The sequence below is a fragment of the Canis aureus genome, chromosome 14 (assembly GCF_053574225.1).
Source record: "Canis aureus isolate CA01 chromosome 14, VMU_Caureus_v.1.0, whole genome shotgun sequence".
Classification (NCBI taxonomy): Eukaryota; Metazoa; Chordata; class Mammalia; order Carnivora; family Canidae; genus Canis; species Canis aureus.
In genome coordinates this window covers 44563980-44579917 of record NC_135624.1, presented here as the reverse complement: position 1 = coordinate 44579917, position 15938 = coordinate 44563980, and the positions used below count along the sequence as shown (strand labels likewise).

At 37.7% G+C, this 15938-nt stretch overlaps 1 protein-coding gene across 6 annotated transcripts in view; it reads left to right on the top strand.

Moving 5' to 3' along the window:
• YIPF7 (Yip1 domain family member 7) overlaps positions 1–14271 on the top strand; it is a 41105-nt gene extending 26834 nt beyond the window's left edge. For 4 of the 6 annotated variants that reach the window (XM_077847892.1, XM_077847893.1, XM_077847891.1 and 1 more), the window contains 3 exons: positions 6039–6184; positions 10557–10738; positions 13848–14271. In XM_077847892.1, the coding sequence (XP_077704018.1) occupies positions 6039–6184; positions 10557–10738; positions 13848–14010 (491 nt within the window). In that variant the 3' untranslated portion in view covers positions 14011–14271. Of the gene's footprint in view, positions 1–6038; positions 6185–7724; positions 7796–10556; positions 10739–13847 lie in introns of those variants that run through there. The other 2 variants (XR_013352134.1, XM_077847894.1) reach the window with 2 other exon arrangements.
• The last annotated feature ends 1667 nt before the right edge of the window (positions 14272–15938 follow it).

Below are 15938 nucleotides of genomic sequence, written 5' to 3'. Positions count from 1 at the left end.
AAGGAAACCACTGGACCCGTGCAGCTGAAGGTCCTTCAGGGATTTCAGGGGTCTTCTAACCATTGACTTTTATTTTTATTTTATTTTTTTAAATCCAGCCCCCCTCATCTGCTGTGTTTGCTGTTACAGAAAATCAGCACTGATGCTAGAAGCAGAGGGACCGGGAAACTAAAATTCAAGTAGACGTAAATTTAAGAGCCACGGAGAAATAGTAATAGGTTAACTATTATGTTCTAACCCCTTTATAGGTGTTCAAGTGAGAAGGGATACATTAGGACTCCCAATATTCTACATCAGAAGACCAGTGTTTGCCTCATATGAACACAGCCAACCGCTTGGCATTAAAACATTCTCTTTTTTTTTGTGAAAGATGTAAACCACTTAGAGAAGCACAGAAAATTATGTAATAGATTTGTTGGCTTTTTAGAAGCCAGTTAGATTTTGGGATCAGTTATGTTTAACCAATTCATTCTAGTTTGCCTCTGCAGTGATAATCAATACCTGAAAATTATAAGCTGTCCTCATTAAACATTCTCCTTGATTCCACCAACATCTCTATTTAAAAAAAAAAAAAAAAACATACACACACACACACCAGCTGGGGCTCCTGGGCGGCTCAGTCAGTCCAGCGTCCACCTTGGGCTCAGGTCACGACCGCAGGGTCCTGGGATCGAGTCCCACTGGGGGCTCCCTGCTCAGCGGGGAGCCTGCTATTCCCTCTCTCACTCGCTCATAGTAGAATAGGAGAGGTCTTGGTGAATCGGGTGGGCATAAAGCAATACTCTGTAGTTCTTGGCTACTAGGAAAGTCACATTTTTTTCATGTTGATTGACTATTCTTCCTGCTTTTCTTTTTTTTTTTTTCAGATTTTCTTCTTGGAATCTTAAGATTTTTCCTTTCCTTGTTTATTTTTAGAGATATTTTATGGTAATGATATTTAATGATGGCCTGGAATATGTATGGCAAGCATTTTTTTCCTAGATGGTGTTTGCCATCTAATTTTTTAATAGGGCGTTAAAGCGTATAGAAATTTTAATATTTATGTTTTCAACTCTACAATATTTTTCTTAGTAAATTTCCTTCCTGATTGCTCTTTTGTTTAGAATGTACTTCTCTAGTTCTAGGTACTCTTTATATCCTCTTGTGTATTCTTAAATTTTTGAATTATCTTTCTGTTTTGCACTTAAATTTTTGATTCATTAAAAAATTATTTTACGTTAGTATGTGAGGTAGGATTTATTTTTTTTCTTTAATGATTAACAAACTTGTCCTATAACATTTATTGAAAACAATCTTTTTGGCTTGTCTAAATGTCTCTACTGTGATATTCTAAACTTTAAAGCATCTTCCTCTAATATCTTATTAAATTCAAATAAGAAATATACTGGATTTCCCCTCCCATTTTATATAGCTTAGAGAAAATTCTCAGACTTTTTTTTTTTTTTCTGTGATTGTCCCCAGCAAATTGCTAGTGTATTAGGGATACAAGAGATTGCACCTAATATAATTTTGCATTTTGAATCTATGAAACTCTTGGGTGCTGATTCAATATGCTCTTCAGAGTGGGTGGCTTTGTGGAAGCCTCAAGCATCATCTGTTTCAAAGATATGAAAAAGCCATAGGCAGGGTGTCTAGGATAAGGTGATAAATGGCATTTGCTAGTTTTTATTGAGCACACGCCAAACAGGCTATCACATTATGAAGCTGTAATAATTAACATCCCTCACACCAAAATATGTTATTTGAAAATGTGCTTGTTTATTCCTTAAACACCTTGTTGTCTAAAAGACTCGTATGGTAGTTTTATAGAAGCATGATAACTTTTGCTATTTGATAATGTACAATCAATATGTTAACAAATATATATCTTGAAGAATAATAGTCAATTCAAGTCTGTCAAACCAGCAAAATTACTCTGATACTCAGTACTTATATTTGTAGCACAGCCTGATGTTTATATTTAAAAGGCCAGTGCCACAATTTGCATAGAAAACAAAGATATTAATTCATTTTTATAGCATATATATCATATACTTTACTACCACTAGATGACAGCAAAACAATAAATTTTACATTCACATTTCACAGCAGTTTCCTCTTTTATCTCACACAATAAGGTGTTATATTAGGATATCTGCAATTAACAAATACTTTAATCTTATTTGCATATCGTAATGAATTCGAAAACAAAATATTGTGAAGGTGTATTTTGGTAGAAAACACATAAAATCTTTTTTGGGGTGATGATGGTTAGTAGGTCTTAACGTTCACTCAACGGTTTCACGACTCGATGTTGAAACATGTGCAGAAGTTAATTATGCCGTCAAATAAATGTTTGAAATCAGTAATAATGTCTCATAAGGCATTTTTCATCTGAATTTCTTCAGGAAATCATTATTATGTTTTTTTGAGGGGAAAAAAGGTATTTTGAATGAAAGGCCACTTTCTCGTGGTAAATACTGAAAACACATTGCTAGCCTAAATGTCTTAATTGAAAATAAAGTTTGAAAACGACATAAGGCTTAGGCGAAATTAATTTAAACCACAATATTTCTCATTTTTAAAGATCTCCGGCTTTTTAAAAATCACATTGACATTCTAACTTCATTTTAAGTGTGATGAACCGCTCATCTTCTCTAAAGTGTATATTCATTAAGAAATATATGAATATGCTGATAATAAAAAGGACGCAGCGTGGAAATTGACATAGGCATGATTTCCTCGCTATTAACTAGTCGCATTCTTTCTTTTCAAGCTAGGGATAGCGGTTGTCGGCCTGGATATGAACCGAGTGAAAAAATACCTTTATCAATGTCTGGCAAAAGCTTTTGGAAATGTCTAGGTCCCTGACAGAGGAGGGCCCCTCTAGGTCACGGCAGTCCCAAGCATCCGTCTGGTATTCTGTGTCGGATATGCAGGATGTCAGGTGTCGGGGTCTCCTGTAGAAGCAGACCCCATACCAGACCCCATACCCGACCAAAGACCATTCCTAAGTCCTGGGAAGGGAAGCGGAATGCCTTGTATGAATGATTGAGGGGGAGAATTGGGCTCAATCAACAAAAAAAAAATACAACCATTATGAGATTAGATATACACTGGCATCCGTAGCTACGTGATTGAAAGCAGGGTTTTTGTTCCTGTTGTTGGCGTTATTTTGTTCTGCGTAGACGGTGTGTGTGCACCTTCATGTCAACCTCTTCCTGCTTCTCCCACCCTCAGCTAACCACTCTTCCTCTCTGTTTCTATGAATTTGACTTTTCTTTTTTTCCTCCATGATTTTAGGTCCCACATACGACACTACACAGTATTTGTCATTCTCTGTTTTATTTCGATTAACATAATGCTCTCAAGGTCGATCCATGTTGCTGCAAATGGGAGAATTTCCTTCTGTCTCATGCATGAATATCCCATTGTGTGTAAACACCGTGTCTTCTTGATCTGTTCATGCACTGACACACATGGAAGCTGTTTCCATGTCTTGGCTGTTGTGAAAGATGCTGCGTTGAACGTGGGAGCGCACATATCTCTTCAGCATCCTGTTTCTGCTGCCTTTGGGTATTTATATACAGAAGTGGGATCATGTAGTAGTACTATGTTTTTTTTCTTTTTTTAAACAGGCCAGGTTCAGGGCTCAGGTCATAGTCCCCGGGGACTGACCCGCAGGGCTCCGAGCCGAAGCCACCACCTCCAGGAGCCCACGTCCTCAGCTGCAGGTGGACATGTTGCCAGCCTGGCCTGGTGACAGACCACAGTGGGCATGCTGGGAATGTGAGAGCCCTTTTATTTATTTATTTTTCAATTTTTGAGGAACCTCCATACAGTTTTCCACAGTGGCTGCATGAATTTACATTCCCATCAACAGTGCACAAGGGTTGCCCTTTCTCCACATCCTAACCAATGTGTGTTGTTTCTCGTCTCTTGGATAATAGCATTCTAATGGAGGTGAGGTGGTGTCTCATTGTGGTTTGGTTTGGTTTTGTTTTAGATTTTATTTATTTATTTGACAGCACAAGCAGGGGAAATGGCAGAGAAAGAGAAAAGCAGGCTGATCCCAGGACCCTCTGTTCACCACCTGAGCCCCAGGCAGATGCTCAACCCAACTGACTGAGCCACCCAGGCGCCCCTGATTGTGGTTTTGATTTGCATTTCCCTGAGGATTAGTGATGTTGAGCACCTTCTCACGTACCTGTTGGCCATTTGCAGGTCTTCTTTGGAAAAAATGTCTATTCATGTCCTCTGCCCAGTTCGTAATTGGATTGCTTGTCTTAGAAGGGAAAGCTTGGGTTCTTGAGTCAGATCCTCTAGCGTTGAAACCTAGACTTTCTGTTACTAGTTCTGTGACTTTGGACAAATCCTTTTTTTTTTTTTTTAAAGATTTTATTTATGTATTTATGAGAGACACAGAGAGAGAGACGGGCTCCCCACAGGGAGCCTGATGTGGGACTCAATCCCTGGACCTGGGATCATGCCCTGAGCCAAAGGCAGACACTCAACCACTGAGCCACCCAGGTGTCCCTGGACAAATTCTTAGTATGTCAAAACCTCAGCCATCTGATGCATAAAATAAGAATAAAATAACAGTCCTAGCCTTATTACAGGTCTGTGAAATGAATTCATACAAATCTTGTAGAGCTCACAGCAAAATTCAGGGGAAACAGCAAAGAAAAAAAAAAAGCCTATTCGATTCTTTTTTGTTGAAATGTATGTTCTTTATAGTAGTATATCTCTAATTATTCTGGGCCTCTGCGTTACTCTTATTCAAATTTAAAATAATAGAGGGAGGGTAGCCAGCTTGATTATTGATTCCTAAATAGTAAACCCATGTTCTCTCTTTTGAGTGTTCCTTTCTCTACTCAAGATACATCTTAACATTTATCTTTATAGAAGTGGTGGGAAAAGAAACTGATGTGTTAATACTTATTTCTGTATTCAGTGGGTGTCAGATGGCTGGTTTTTTAATGTTTTAAATAAAAAAGATGTAAGGGGGCAGGATCTAGCAGAAGGATCTTTGAGGTGGCAGTCAGAATTACTTAAAAGCAAGGTATTGGGAGATTTTATTTAAGATTTTATTTATTTTAAGATTTTATTTATTTGACAGAAAGAGAACGCACAAGAGAGAGTGCACACACTCATGAGCAGAGAGAGAGCATGAGCAGAGGGAGAGGGAGAAGCACACTCCCCACTGAGCCGGGAGCCTAGTGCTGGCTCCATCCCAAGGTTCTGGGATCATGACCTGAGCTGAAGGCAGATGTTTAACCGACTGAGCCCACCCGGGCGCCCTCTCAAATTAGGTATTTTTAAATGAGTTTGGATTCATGGACACTGAGCCCCACTGATTTTGGATATTTTATTCTACTCACAAAAGGGAAAAGTTAAATTGTCTCAAGAATTTAATCTTTGAGCACACAGACTCAACTACAGTAGCACTGACCTTCTTCAAACATGGGTGCAAGAAAGGGCCATCCTCTTTTCTCCTCTGCAGAGTTTCAGGCAGTTAGCATAGAACTGCTTTTCTCATCAGGCAGAGTAGAAATAATATCCCTGATCTGGGCTAAATATGTTTGGTTTAAATAATACTGCTAATTGAACAAATTATACCATGTTTCATATAAGTATAATATGATTTCAAAAGTGTTATTAAGGAAAAGTGGGGGAGAAGGAAATATCTAAATAAACAATAGGATGGGATTTTTGGTCTGTTAGCTACCATTTTACATTTTACTGTTTGAATGTAGAGTGTCTATATCTCAATTTTCAACTCGATTTTAAGCTTATATTTGATGCCCTAAGGGAGGGAAATTTTTCCTCGATGTAATTATTTCTCTAAAGTATTTGTTTGGAAACAAACAAAAAATTTGTTTTTGATTTTTTTTTTCAAATTACTATATGTTACATAGAACTTTAGATTTTGAAGGAGTGACAATCAATCAAGTGCTAAGTAAATTAACTAGATATGTTAATTGTAAGTAAACATTATTCGTGTTGATTTTTTTATATATATTTATATTATTCCCTCCCCTTCTTTTTCCTTTTTGCAGAACTTGGGATTAATTTTAATCACATATGGCAAAAAACCTTGACCGTGTTAAACCCACTGAAGCCAGCAGACGGCAGTATCATGAACGAAACGGACCTCACTGGGCCCATCCTGTTTTGTGTGACTCTAGGAGCCACCTTGCTTCTGGTAATATCAGCAAGCACCTGATTTTAACCTGTGTCCTTTCAAGCGTCATTTTTTGAAGAAGTCTTTGTTAGTACAGAAGAAACTGTGTTACTTTATAAAGTGTCACTTGTTTAACTGATAACTACTTTTTTTTTTTTTTTTTTTTTTTTGGTGAGTGAGACATAGTTGACCATAGTGACAAAGAGATGCAGCCCTCAAATATTACAACAGATAAAATATAAATGTGAACAGAATTTTAAAAATCAAATCACCAAGCAAGTTTTCCACAAAACAGGATCCTTTATGTCTTTCTTGTTATTTAGAAAAGATCCTCCATCTGAAAGAGTTGAAAAACACATGAATTTGGGAAACATAGGCCCAAATTTTATTTCTTGTTTTCTGTGACATTTCTCATCACACCAGAGAGATCCCTTCTCTTTGCTCATCATTTTCTTTGCTGGAGTGCACCTATAAAATATTTCAAATACCCTGTGAGGTATGAGTATGAGATGAGTTTCCTTGTTTCTATTTAGGTTATTATAAACACATTAATTTGCAATGATAACCAATGGCTTGATGTATTCAACCTATATATTTCTCTATTATTTTAGTTTTCTGCTTTTTATGAAGGCATTTTCCCCCTGACTTTACCATTTGTCTTGTGTATGGGCCTCTTTCATTTTTTAAACCTGGGAGTAATGAGATTGAGTACCAAAGAAGTAAAGAAAAACATTTCCGTGTAAGTTAAGTTTTGAAGAAATTCTAGCTCATACTTTACAAAATATTTCATTTAAAAAAAGGAAGAAAAAGAGAAAATGAAGAAAGGTCTATGGTTTTAAACCAAATGCAGAAAACAGAGGATGAAAAAGATGGTCAGGCCAGTCTGAAAAGTATAGTTTGATTAAGGTGCAAAGAGATAAACTTGACGGGAGAAAGAATACAGGAAATTAAACATTCTAGGAAAATCCCTTAAAATAATTATTAGTCCAATTCTCCATCTCAACAGCTCTTCACTTTCCATAAGTCTGTTTTCCCCAGTGTAGCTACAGTTTTCAAAAGCAGATGTAAAATGTATTTGCAACTAAATATTCACTTTTTACTTTTTTATTCACTTTATACCAATCAAAATACTGAGAGTAATCTAGTTTCTGCATGGTAATATGGTTAAAAATCACATCACATTTATCCAATACAATAGTATTTAGTGATAACATCTTATTTTTTCCTTTGAACTAGAGCAAATGCAAATACTCTGTAAATCAAACACTATATCAACTAGAGTTTTAATTTAATCTCTAATATCCCTTCTGTCTTTGTCACAGTAATTTGATTATCTTAGCTATATACTAAGTAAAATCATGTCAATTAATCAAATATAAACAATTTAATATTTTAACCCATATTTCTTTTTCAAGTGACTTCTAATATAACAGCTGTTTGTTTTCCTATACAAAACATTACTATTACCGTCCCTAAAAGGAAAACATTAATCCAAGTAAAATCTTTTTTGGGTATATACTGTTAGTTGGAATTATTTAAATATCTTCTTTTTTGTTTTAAGTATAAAGCAATATAGGCAAAGAACCCAACTGGAAGTGAGAAAATTGGATGCACCCCTAACTTTGCCTCTAGGTATGATCTTGACATTTTTGTTTTCTATTTCTTCATTTCGAAGACAAATAAAGGTTTATGTAAGTGGTATTAAGTGGTATTCTTGAATTTCCTTCAGTTCTAAAATTTAGGGAAAGATGTGAAAATGCATATTTTCTGAAATATTTTAGGCAGACATTCTTCAGGTTGATTTTACCATCAGATGTGATTACTTCAGAACTGACTCCAATAAACATTGAGCAAGAAGGACCAAAAACAACAAAAAGTCACCCAAATATATACTAATGAAGTCAGATTTCACTCAGAGTCCATTTGAAGTTAAGCTGACCATGCCCTGGACATCTGGAATTAAAATGTAACAGAAAAGTTTATAGGCTGCTATATGCATTGTACTAGAGAAAGCAAAACTAAATCCAAAACAATATTCAGTTTGTTCATTTTCTCCAGACCTATAAGACTCATAGTCACATACTTATTTTTCTGATTTCTGAAGACATAAGGCGTGACACCATATCTTTTAGTGGCCCTTCTTCATAGTGAAGGAGGCAGACCAAAAAGGACAGCTCCAAACAGCATAAACTGAGTTTTATTCTTGCTCTCAAAATTATTCTCACCCCCAAAACGAGGAGGATAAGTGGTTTAAAAGTGTGACTCCATTTAATTTTTCTGGTAGATCTAAGAATACAATCTGGAAAAGGATCATGCATGACTATGTGAAAACATAGTCAGAAGAATAATAAGTATTTCAAATCCAGATACAGTAATGAGGTTTGTACAAGGAAGGCCCGTAAAGTTTTGAGGTTAAAAAGAAATGGAACATTTGCTTTCCATTTCAGTTACAAGCCCTTTTTAGAATTTAACAGATTAAAAATGGTGGTGGCCCCTTCCAAATGGAATTACAGCTTAAGTTGGATAGACTAACAAGGAAGGAGATGAAGAGAGAGGTCACCGATTGATATTGAAAGGAACAGTTTTCCTATTAAATTAGTTTTGTCTAGCCTCTGTATACCCCAGTCTGTTCAAAAAACTACTTGGGATTGGGAAAGTCTAACTCTGTGTCCTTTGGTTGTGGGGAAGTTGCCTTTCACCATTACAACTTTTGCTTCCTCACAATTCTCCCGTCCAATTAAAATATCAAGTAGACTGTTTCTCTAATACATATAAGTGATTTGAAATGGTCACTATTTTCCAAGTGGAGCAAACTCACCCAATAGAACAATAGCTGATGGGCTTCTTAAGGATGTCCGTTAGCATTATTAATATTATTTCACAAACTAGCCATGAGACTACGGAAGTTAGTTGCTGAGAACATTTATGGCTAATGCCAGAGAGAATTCTGCAAGCATAGCCCAGGGACATTTTGTGAAAGGACTTGATAGTGACCAACCTCCCCCTCTGTACAGAGGAAGAAGAACCCAAAATGGCTAGGCAATTTGGAACATCAAAATGATCATAATATTCTCCATTAATTAACTGCAAAGTAAATCTCTCTTTATTCTGTAAGACATAAAAACTATAGATAACAGCCATGGAGAAGAAAACATGACGGCTAAAAAGCTCACTCTCTGAGTTTACCAGATCCTTCATTGTCTTGCATAATTTCTGTGAAAAACAGTCAGCCTGTTCAATATTTATCTAGAATTCCTAATCAGCTTATGCAAATAGAAACACCAAAAGCGTTCTTTACCGGAGCTTTGGCATCCTCAGGTAACAGACGTGAGAATATCCTCAGTTGAATCAATAGTAGATTGTGACTTTCCCTGGGTGGGTTTAATGGGACTATGTCAGCTCCCATCCCGAGGGCCTTGTGGGGGATGGTTCTGATTATGAGTCCTCAGAAAGTCAGTGTTGTCTCCTGAGCACCAGTGATTTCCCTTTAGCAGTACTTTTTTAAATTTTTTGATTCATTACCATTTGGCTTATATAAACCAGCTTTTCATAAGGTATGTTCAGTTAAATTGGTAATATGTGTTATGAAAACAGAGGATTGTTTGGGATATGCCAGGTTAGATAAGGTCGAGTAAGTTTGGGATATGCCAGGTTAGATAAGGCTAAGTAAATCCCATTATTTTAAGACCTGTGAGAGACCCTGTAGACATCCACGATCTAATTTTAGAGCCAGACTGACTAGGTTCAAAGCCAAGTTCCACCACTTAACATTATTTTACTTTGGACAAGTTACATATTCTCTGCACCTTCATTTGCTCATGGGCAGAATGAGTATCATAATGGTACCTATCTCATCAGGCTGTTGTGTGGATTAAATAATTTAATACACGTGAAGTGCTCAGAATAGGACCTAACAGTACATCCTATAGATATTTGCTAACATTACTAATCTGCCTTATAAAGTCTTCAAAGCTAAAGTGGAGATTTCATTCATTCATTCATTCATTCATTCATTCATTCAATTATTAACAAATAGGGGGAGAACAAGCATATTCCTACTTATGTCTTGTACATCTAATAGATGATCTCTGCTAAAAACAAACAAAAAACAAACAAAACAAAACAAAAAAAAACGACCTAGAAAATTTTCATCTTTTTTGTGGCATGCACATGCCACCCCAAATACAATAAGGAGGGTTTATTTTCAGGACCTGAATTCATAGGACAGCCAGTGTTTTTTCTCCCCAGAACTCCCAGCCTTCTGATGACCATCCTGGAAACACATGACACAGTGTTGAGCTGATTGGTTCTCAAATGCTCTCTGCCTTGTTGACATTTCAGTGTCCTCTTGATGTTGGCTACGTGTCCAGCTGTTTTCTTCCCGTTGTTGCAGGCAGGAAAGGTTCAGTTTGGTTACGTGTACGGCCTGAGCGCCGTGGGCTGCCTGGGGATTCACACTTTGCTGAGCTTGATGAGCTCCCCGGGGCTGTCCTGTGGCTGCGTGGCGAGCGTGCTGGGCTACTGCCTGCTACCCATGGTCATCCTGTCCGGCTGCGGCCTCGTCTTCTCACTGCAGTGAGTGTCTGCGACACCAGGTGCCCCTCGTGCAGTCTTCCCTTCCCTCAGGCTTGCCACACCAGGGCCGCAGTTAAAGCCTTCCTGATCTTTTGGGTCGTGGGATTGGGGGAACGTTGGCTATTAAAAGCCACACACAGATTCAGGGAAGTAGGTCCATTTTGGCTCAGGTACTGTTCCCATTTGGAGGATTTCAATGATAAAATAAACCAAGCACATTGGAAGTCGTTGCATTCTTCAGTAAGGACTATTGTCCAGGGTGACATAATGACTGTAGAAAATTCATTTGTTTGATTTTGGAAGAGTAAGCACCTGGTGAAGGCTGACAGATTGGTTCAGTTCCCAGGCCCTCTCCCTTCCAGGCAGCAAGCACATGTCCTCCTCAGCTGGGCTCCTTGCAGTGAATTCCCAGGACCCCTGATGAGGACGTTAATGTCAGAGAACTCTATAGCCTATATGCTCAGCCAATAGATTTTTTTGTTTTTCTTTTTTACTTCCCGGGCAGTTAGCATTTGCGATTCATGACTATTAGTGAGGATCCAGTAGATCTGTTGCTGTTGGACAGTTTCCCAGGGCACATCCCCCACTGTTTGGGGAGAGCAAAGACTGACACAGTCCTTCATCCCCTACATTCTCTGAACCCAGTAGACATTTGCCATCAGTGCTCATCCTTCCACATCCAAAGGAGGCACAATTTGTATTTTTTTCTTGGATGATCCATATTTTAAGTTATTAGCATTAATAATTGATCCATATTTTAAGTCATTAGCACTAATAATTGCTAATCGGACAATATATTATATAAAGAACTTACCAATGCCAAAGGTAGACATTTAAGGAGAGCCTTTAAAGATTTTGTTTAGATACCTCCTATAGTTTTTTTTTCATGACGTTATTGAGATGTCTTAGTTGGAAATGTTTCTTTGTCTTAACATGGTCTCATATTTATTTAGTTATTTATTTAGCTCGAGTGGGAGGGGCAGAGGGAGAGGTGGAAAGAGAATCCCAAGCAAGCTCCATATCCAGTGCAGAGCCTGCCATAAGATCATGACCGGAGCCAAAATCAAGAGTCGGCTGCGTACCTGAGCCACCCAGATGCCCCAGTATGGTTTCATTTTAAAGGTGACATTCTTGAGAATAACTTAGAGCAAACCCTTACTTTATCAGCAAGTACTCAACATTTTAAAAAGAGAAATAAAACAGAAAATGGATGCCTTGAATATGGAATACAATGTCAGTTATATTTCTTGAGTCTTATCCATGGAAAAATACTACTTTTTGTATATCATGTTCTTCAGCAAGCTTTTCTATTTACTAAGTTGTTTGGTACAGACATTTGACATGTTAATACAGAGTTTAGTTCTACAAATTCTATTTTGTTAAATGCTTTTGCCAAAGGATGCTATCATGACTTACCATTTAAAAACTTTAAAAGATTATTTCCAGCAGAGTTAAGGTTTGGGGCACCTCAAGTGACTCCAGATTATTAGGGGAAGAAAATAAAAAACTAAAATGAGATGTTGAGAATCATTAGAAGTCTGGACCTTTTTTCATTAGATTTTCATTCTTTTTATTTTAAGATGTTATTTGTTTATTCACGAGAGACATACAGAGAGAGGCAGAGGCATAGGGAGAAGCAGGCTCCCTGCAGGGAGTGGGACTGATGTGGGACCCGGTCCCGGACCCTGGGGTCATGACCTGAGCTGAAGGCAGATGCTCAACCACTGAGCCCCCCATGCATCCCTAGATTTTCATTCTCAAATGATAAAGGATGACTTTGAAATCTCTTAAATTATGTTAAAGGAGAGTAAATTATCCAACCCTGAAAAATATTACACTGAAATTTCCTTTTGGGGCATATTACTATATCATTCAAATAAATTAGACATAATTTTACATTTTTGTTCATAAAAACCTGTGTATTAAACAAAACAAAAAAAAACCTTGTGTATTAGATCAACCTACAAATTATTTCTAATAGATATTGAACCAATGAATATAATCCTTATTAGAATGCATTTTAGATATTTTTGGTTTATTTATAATCCAAAGCATTATAAGCTATACTATATAGTTTTCCACTTGTTTTTCTTTGGTTCAGTTATTAAAAGTAAATATTTTTGTCATTACCACAAATAATAAACATAATTCTCAACTTCAGATTATACCAGGATCAAGTGAGACAGTGTCGCTTGATGGTGAAAGGAGTAGTGTGCCTTTGTAAAAAATACAAATTGTGCCTCCTTTAGAATTAGCTCTTGACCTAATAATGCCCGTTTTACTATGCAATTTTCCATGTGTCACCTCACTGATCCAAAGCTGTGGAGTAGATATCTTGTGATCTTTCCTAAATCTTACAGCTTATTTTTCCAAATAAAGCATTCTGTTTTGCACATAAGGAGAGAAATTCACTCTTTGCTATGCGCATCTCCTCTTTTTGTCCTCATGGTAGCTAGACTTCACTACCGTATTTGCCCATTTCTTCTTAGAGAGCCAGGTGCCTCCACAGTTGTCTTTGAAGATATCAATTTGAACAAATCCATTCCAGTATTCTGAAAAATCCACAATACACTTATAAAAGGAATCTTCAGCAATGAGATGGGAAGCCACACACATGTCTGTGTTCCCTCCTTGAGCTGTGTCAGGCTTTGCCATCTCAGAAACCTGAAAAGTGGACCTGGGAGCAGTAGGGACGAGGCCCCTACTGGAATGCGAGGCCATTTATCTTTCTGCTCATACCATGCATACATTTGAGAAGACCGTGTGGGGAAACGAATCTGTAACTATAAAAGAAGACCCTAGTTTCTATAAAAGTTTTTCTGGAGTTGGGATTTGAGTGTTGACAGATGGGGGTAACTGCAAAAATTTGCATTTCTACTAGTTCACATTTTTACTGAAGTATAAAACGTTTACCTCTGATGAGGGGAATTTGGCTCACAGATTTTCAAGATGGCCAAGGCCTTTGAGTTTGTAGGGTTCCCCACCCTCATTTTACAAACGGAGGAAGTATTTAAAAATATTGTACCAAGGATGTTTCAGAGGCAGCTCTGACTCAATAATGTCTTTTTCCCTTGACAGAAGGTAATCATCTCTTTTGTCTTTGCCGTAGGGGCACCTTTGGAACTGTGTTGGCACTGGTCATCATTGGCTGGTGTAGTCTCTCCGCTTCCAAAATCTTCATTTCGGCCTTGGACATGAAAGGACAACAGCTTCTCGTCGCCTACCCTTGTGCCTTATTTTATGGACTTTTTGCCCTCCTAACAGTTTTCTGAAGAGTATTTGAAATGCTGTTTCAAGATTCTATTTGTTTCCTGTTCACATTACCCTGAAAATGCGTTAGCATTCAAATTTGGTAATATGATTTCTGCTTTATGGCTGTTGGGAGAATAATAAGCAAAGAGACAAAACAGCACTTAAGGATGGTACTCTAATAACTTGTTTGGTTTGAATGATGTTTTGCTTTTTGGTTTGGTGCATTAAAACATTTTAAAATATTTTAAAATAAAAGGGAATACAGTTGTTGTACTGATGGACCCTGCTTCTCTCAATGGATCTATTTTTAAGAAATTGTAGGTAAATAAAATCATATGATGACTGTGTAAAGTAAAGCAATGGTGAGTCTTTTGAGAAAAGTCCGTGACAATTTAAGCTGTGTTCACATGGTTAAGGTCACACCATCCAGCACCTTTGGAGAATTGAAGAGGAGGGTCATATGGGTTTTACTTACCTAAGAATTCAAAGAATCTCCTGTTTTTTAGTTCATTTACTGTAACAGCTGCACCTTTGTCCCAACAATGCATTGACTCACCACTTTTCAAGCCTTTTTCTTGGTTTAGATGCCATGGTTCATTATTATAATTTCTTTCTCTCATTTGTCCTCAGTAACCTTAACCATTTGCTCTCTAAATAGACAAATGTGATGAGAGGATATTCTACTTGTTTCACTTTGATTATATTACTATATCTTAAATGGCTCCACAATTCTGTCTTGTGAATCCTAGGACATTACCCTACTGAATTTGCTTTCCCACCTTCCAAGAGGATCATATCACACCACTCCTTCACTGCTCAGATCTCCCAGCACACCTACCACATTTCTCACTGTTGGTTGATGACCTTTCTTTGCATTTTATTGAAAAATTAAAACAGCCAGAAGAAAAGTGCTACGTTTTCCCACCAACAAATCTACCGGACTATATGCAGCTTTCCACGTACCTGTATGTATATGTGTATGTGTGTATGGACACACACAAGAATGTTCTGCATTCCCTCCTGACACTGTCTCTTCACAGCCAGCCCTTCCACCTATACAACTAACGTTTTCCTCTTGATCTGCATAAATTCTAATTCTGGTTCCAACGTGTAGGGGTTTTTCCCACACCACCAAGCAATGCTCCAACACTAGCTGGATGCCTTCCAGTTTGACTTAGTTCCGATACTATCTACCTGGAGATAGTTCAGATTCCACAAGTTAAGGGCTCAGTCCACAAGTCTGCTCTCCATCCCCATTTCAGATGATAATTGCAAGTCCAGGTTGTCACCTGTCCATCTGACCAACCGGTTATAGATTGAAGGTTCCAATGACCTCTTCTTTGGGTTTAATTCATTTGCTAGGGCAGCTCATAGAACTCAGAGAAACATTTTACATACTAGATTGCAAGTTTATTATAAAAAGATATAACTGAGGAACAGCCAGAGGGAAGAGGTGCGAGGTATGGGGAAAGGGTACTGAGCTCCTGTGCCCTCCTTAGGTGCATCATTCTTCCAAGGACTCCCCATGTTCCCCTGGCCGGGCCAGAAGCTCCCTGGTCCTTTAGAGTTGTTATGGAGGGTTCATCAGATAAGCACAATTGTTTAAATCACTGGCTATTGCTGATTGAATTCAATCTCCAGCCTCTCTCTCCTTCCAGGAGGTTGGGGACTGAAAGTTCAACAGTTGGTTCCCTAAGCACCCAGCCCCCAGCCTTGGGGCTTTCTAGAGGTCACCTCATCAACATAACAAAAGACATTTTTAAAAAGTTTCAAGGGTTTTAGGAGTTTTGTGCCAGGAAGGGTGAAGGCCAAATGTATATTTCATACTATAAATCCCAATATCACACCTGTCACTCATCAGAACATAAATATGGTTCATTATTTCCTATCTTAAAATAAAAATCCTTTGATTCACTACCACTTCCCAGTTAGGCCTATTTCTATAACA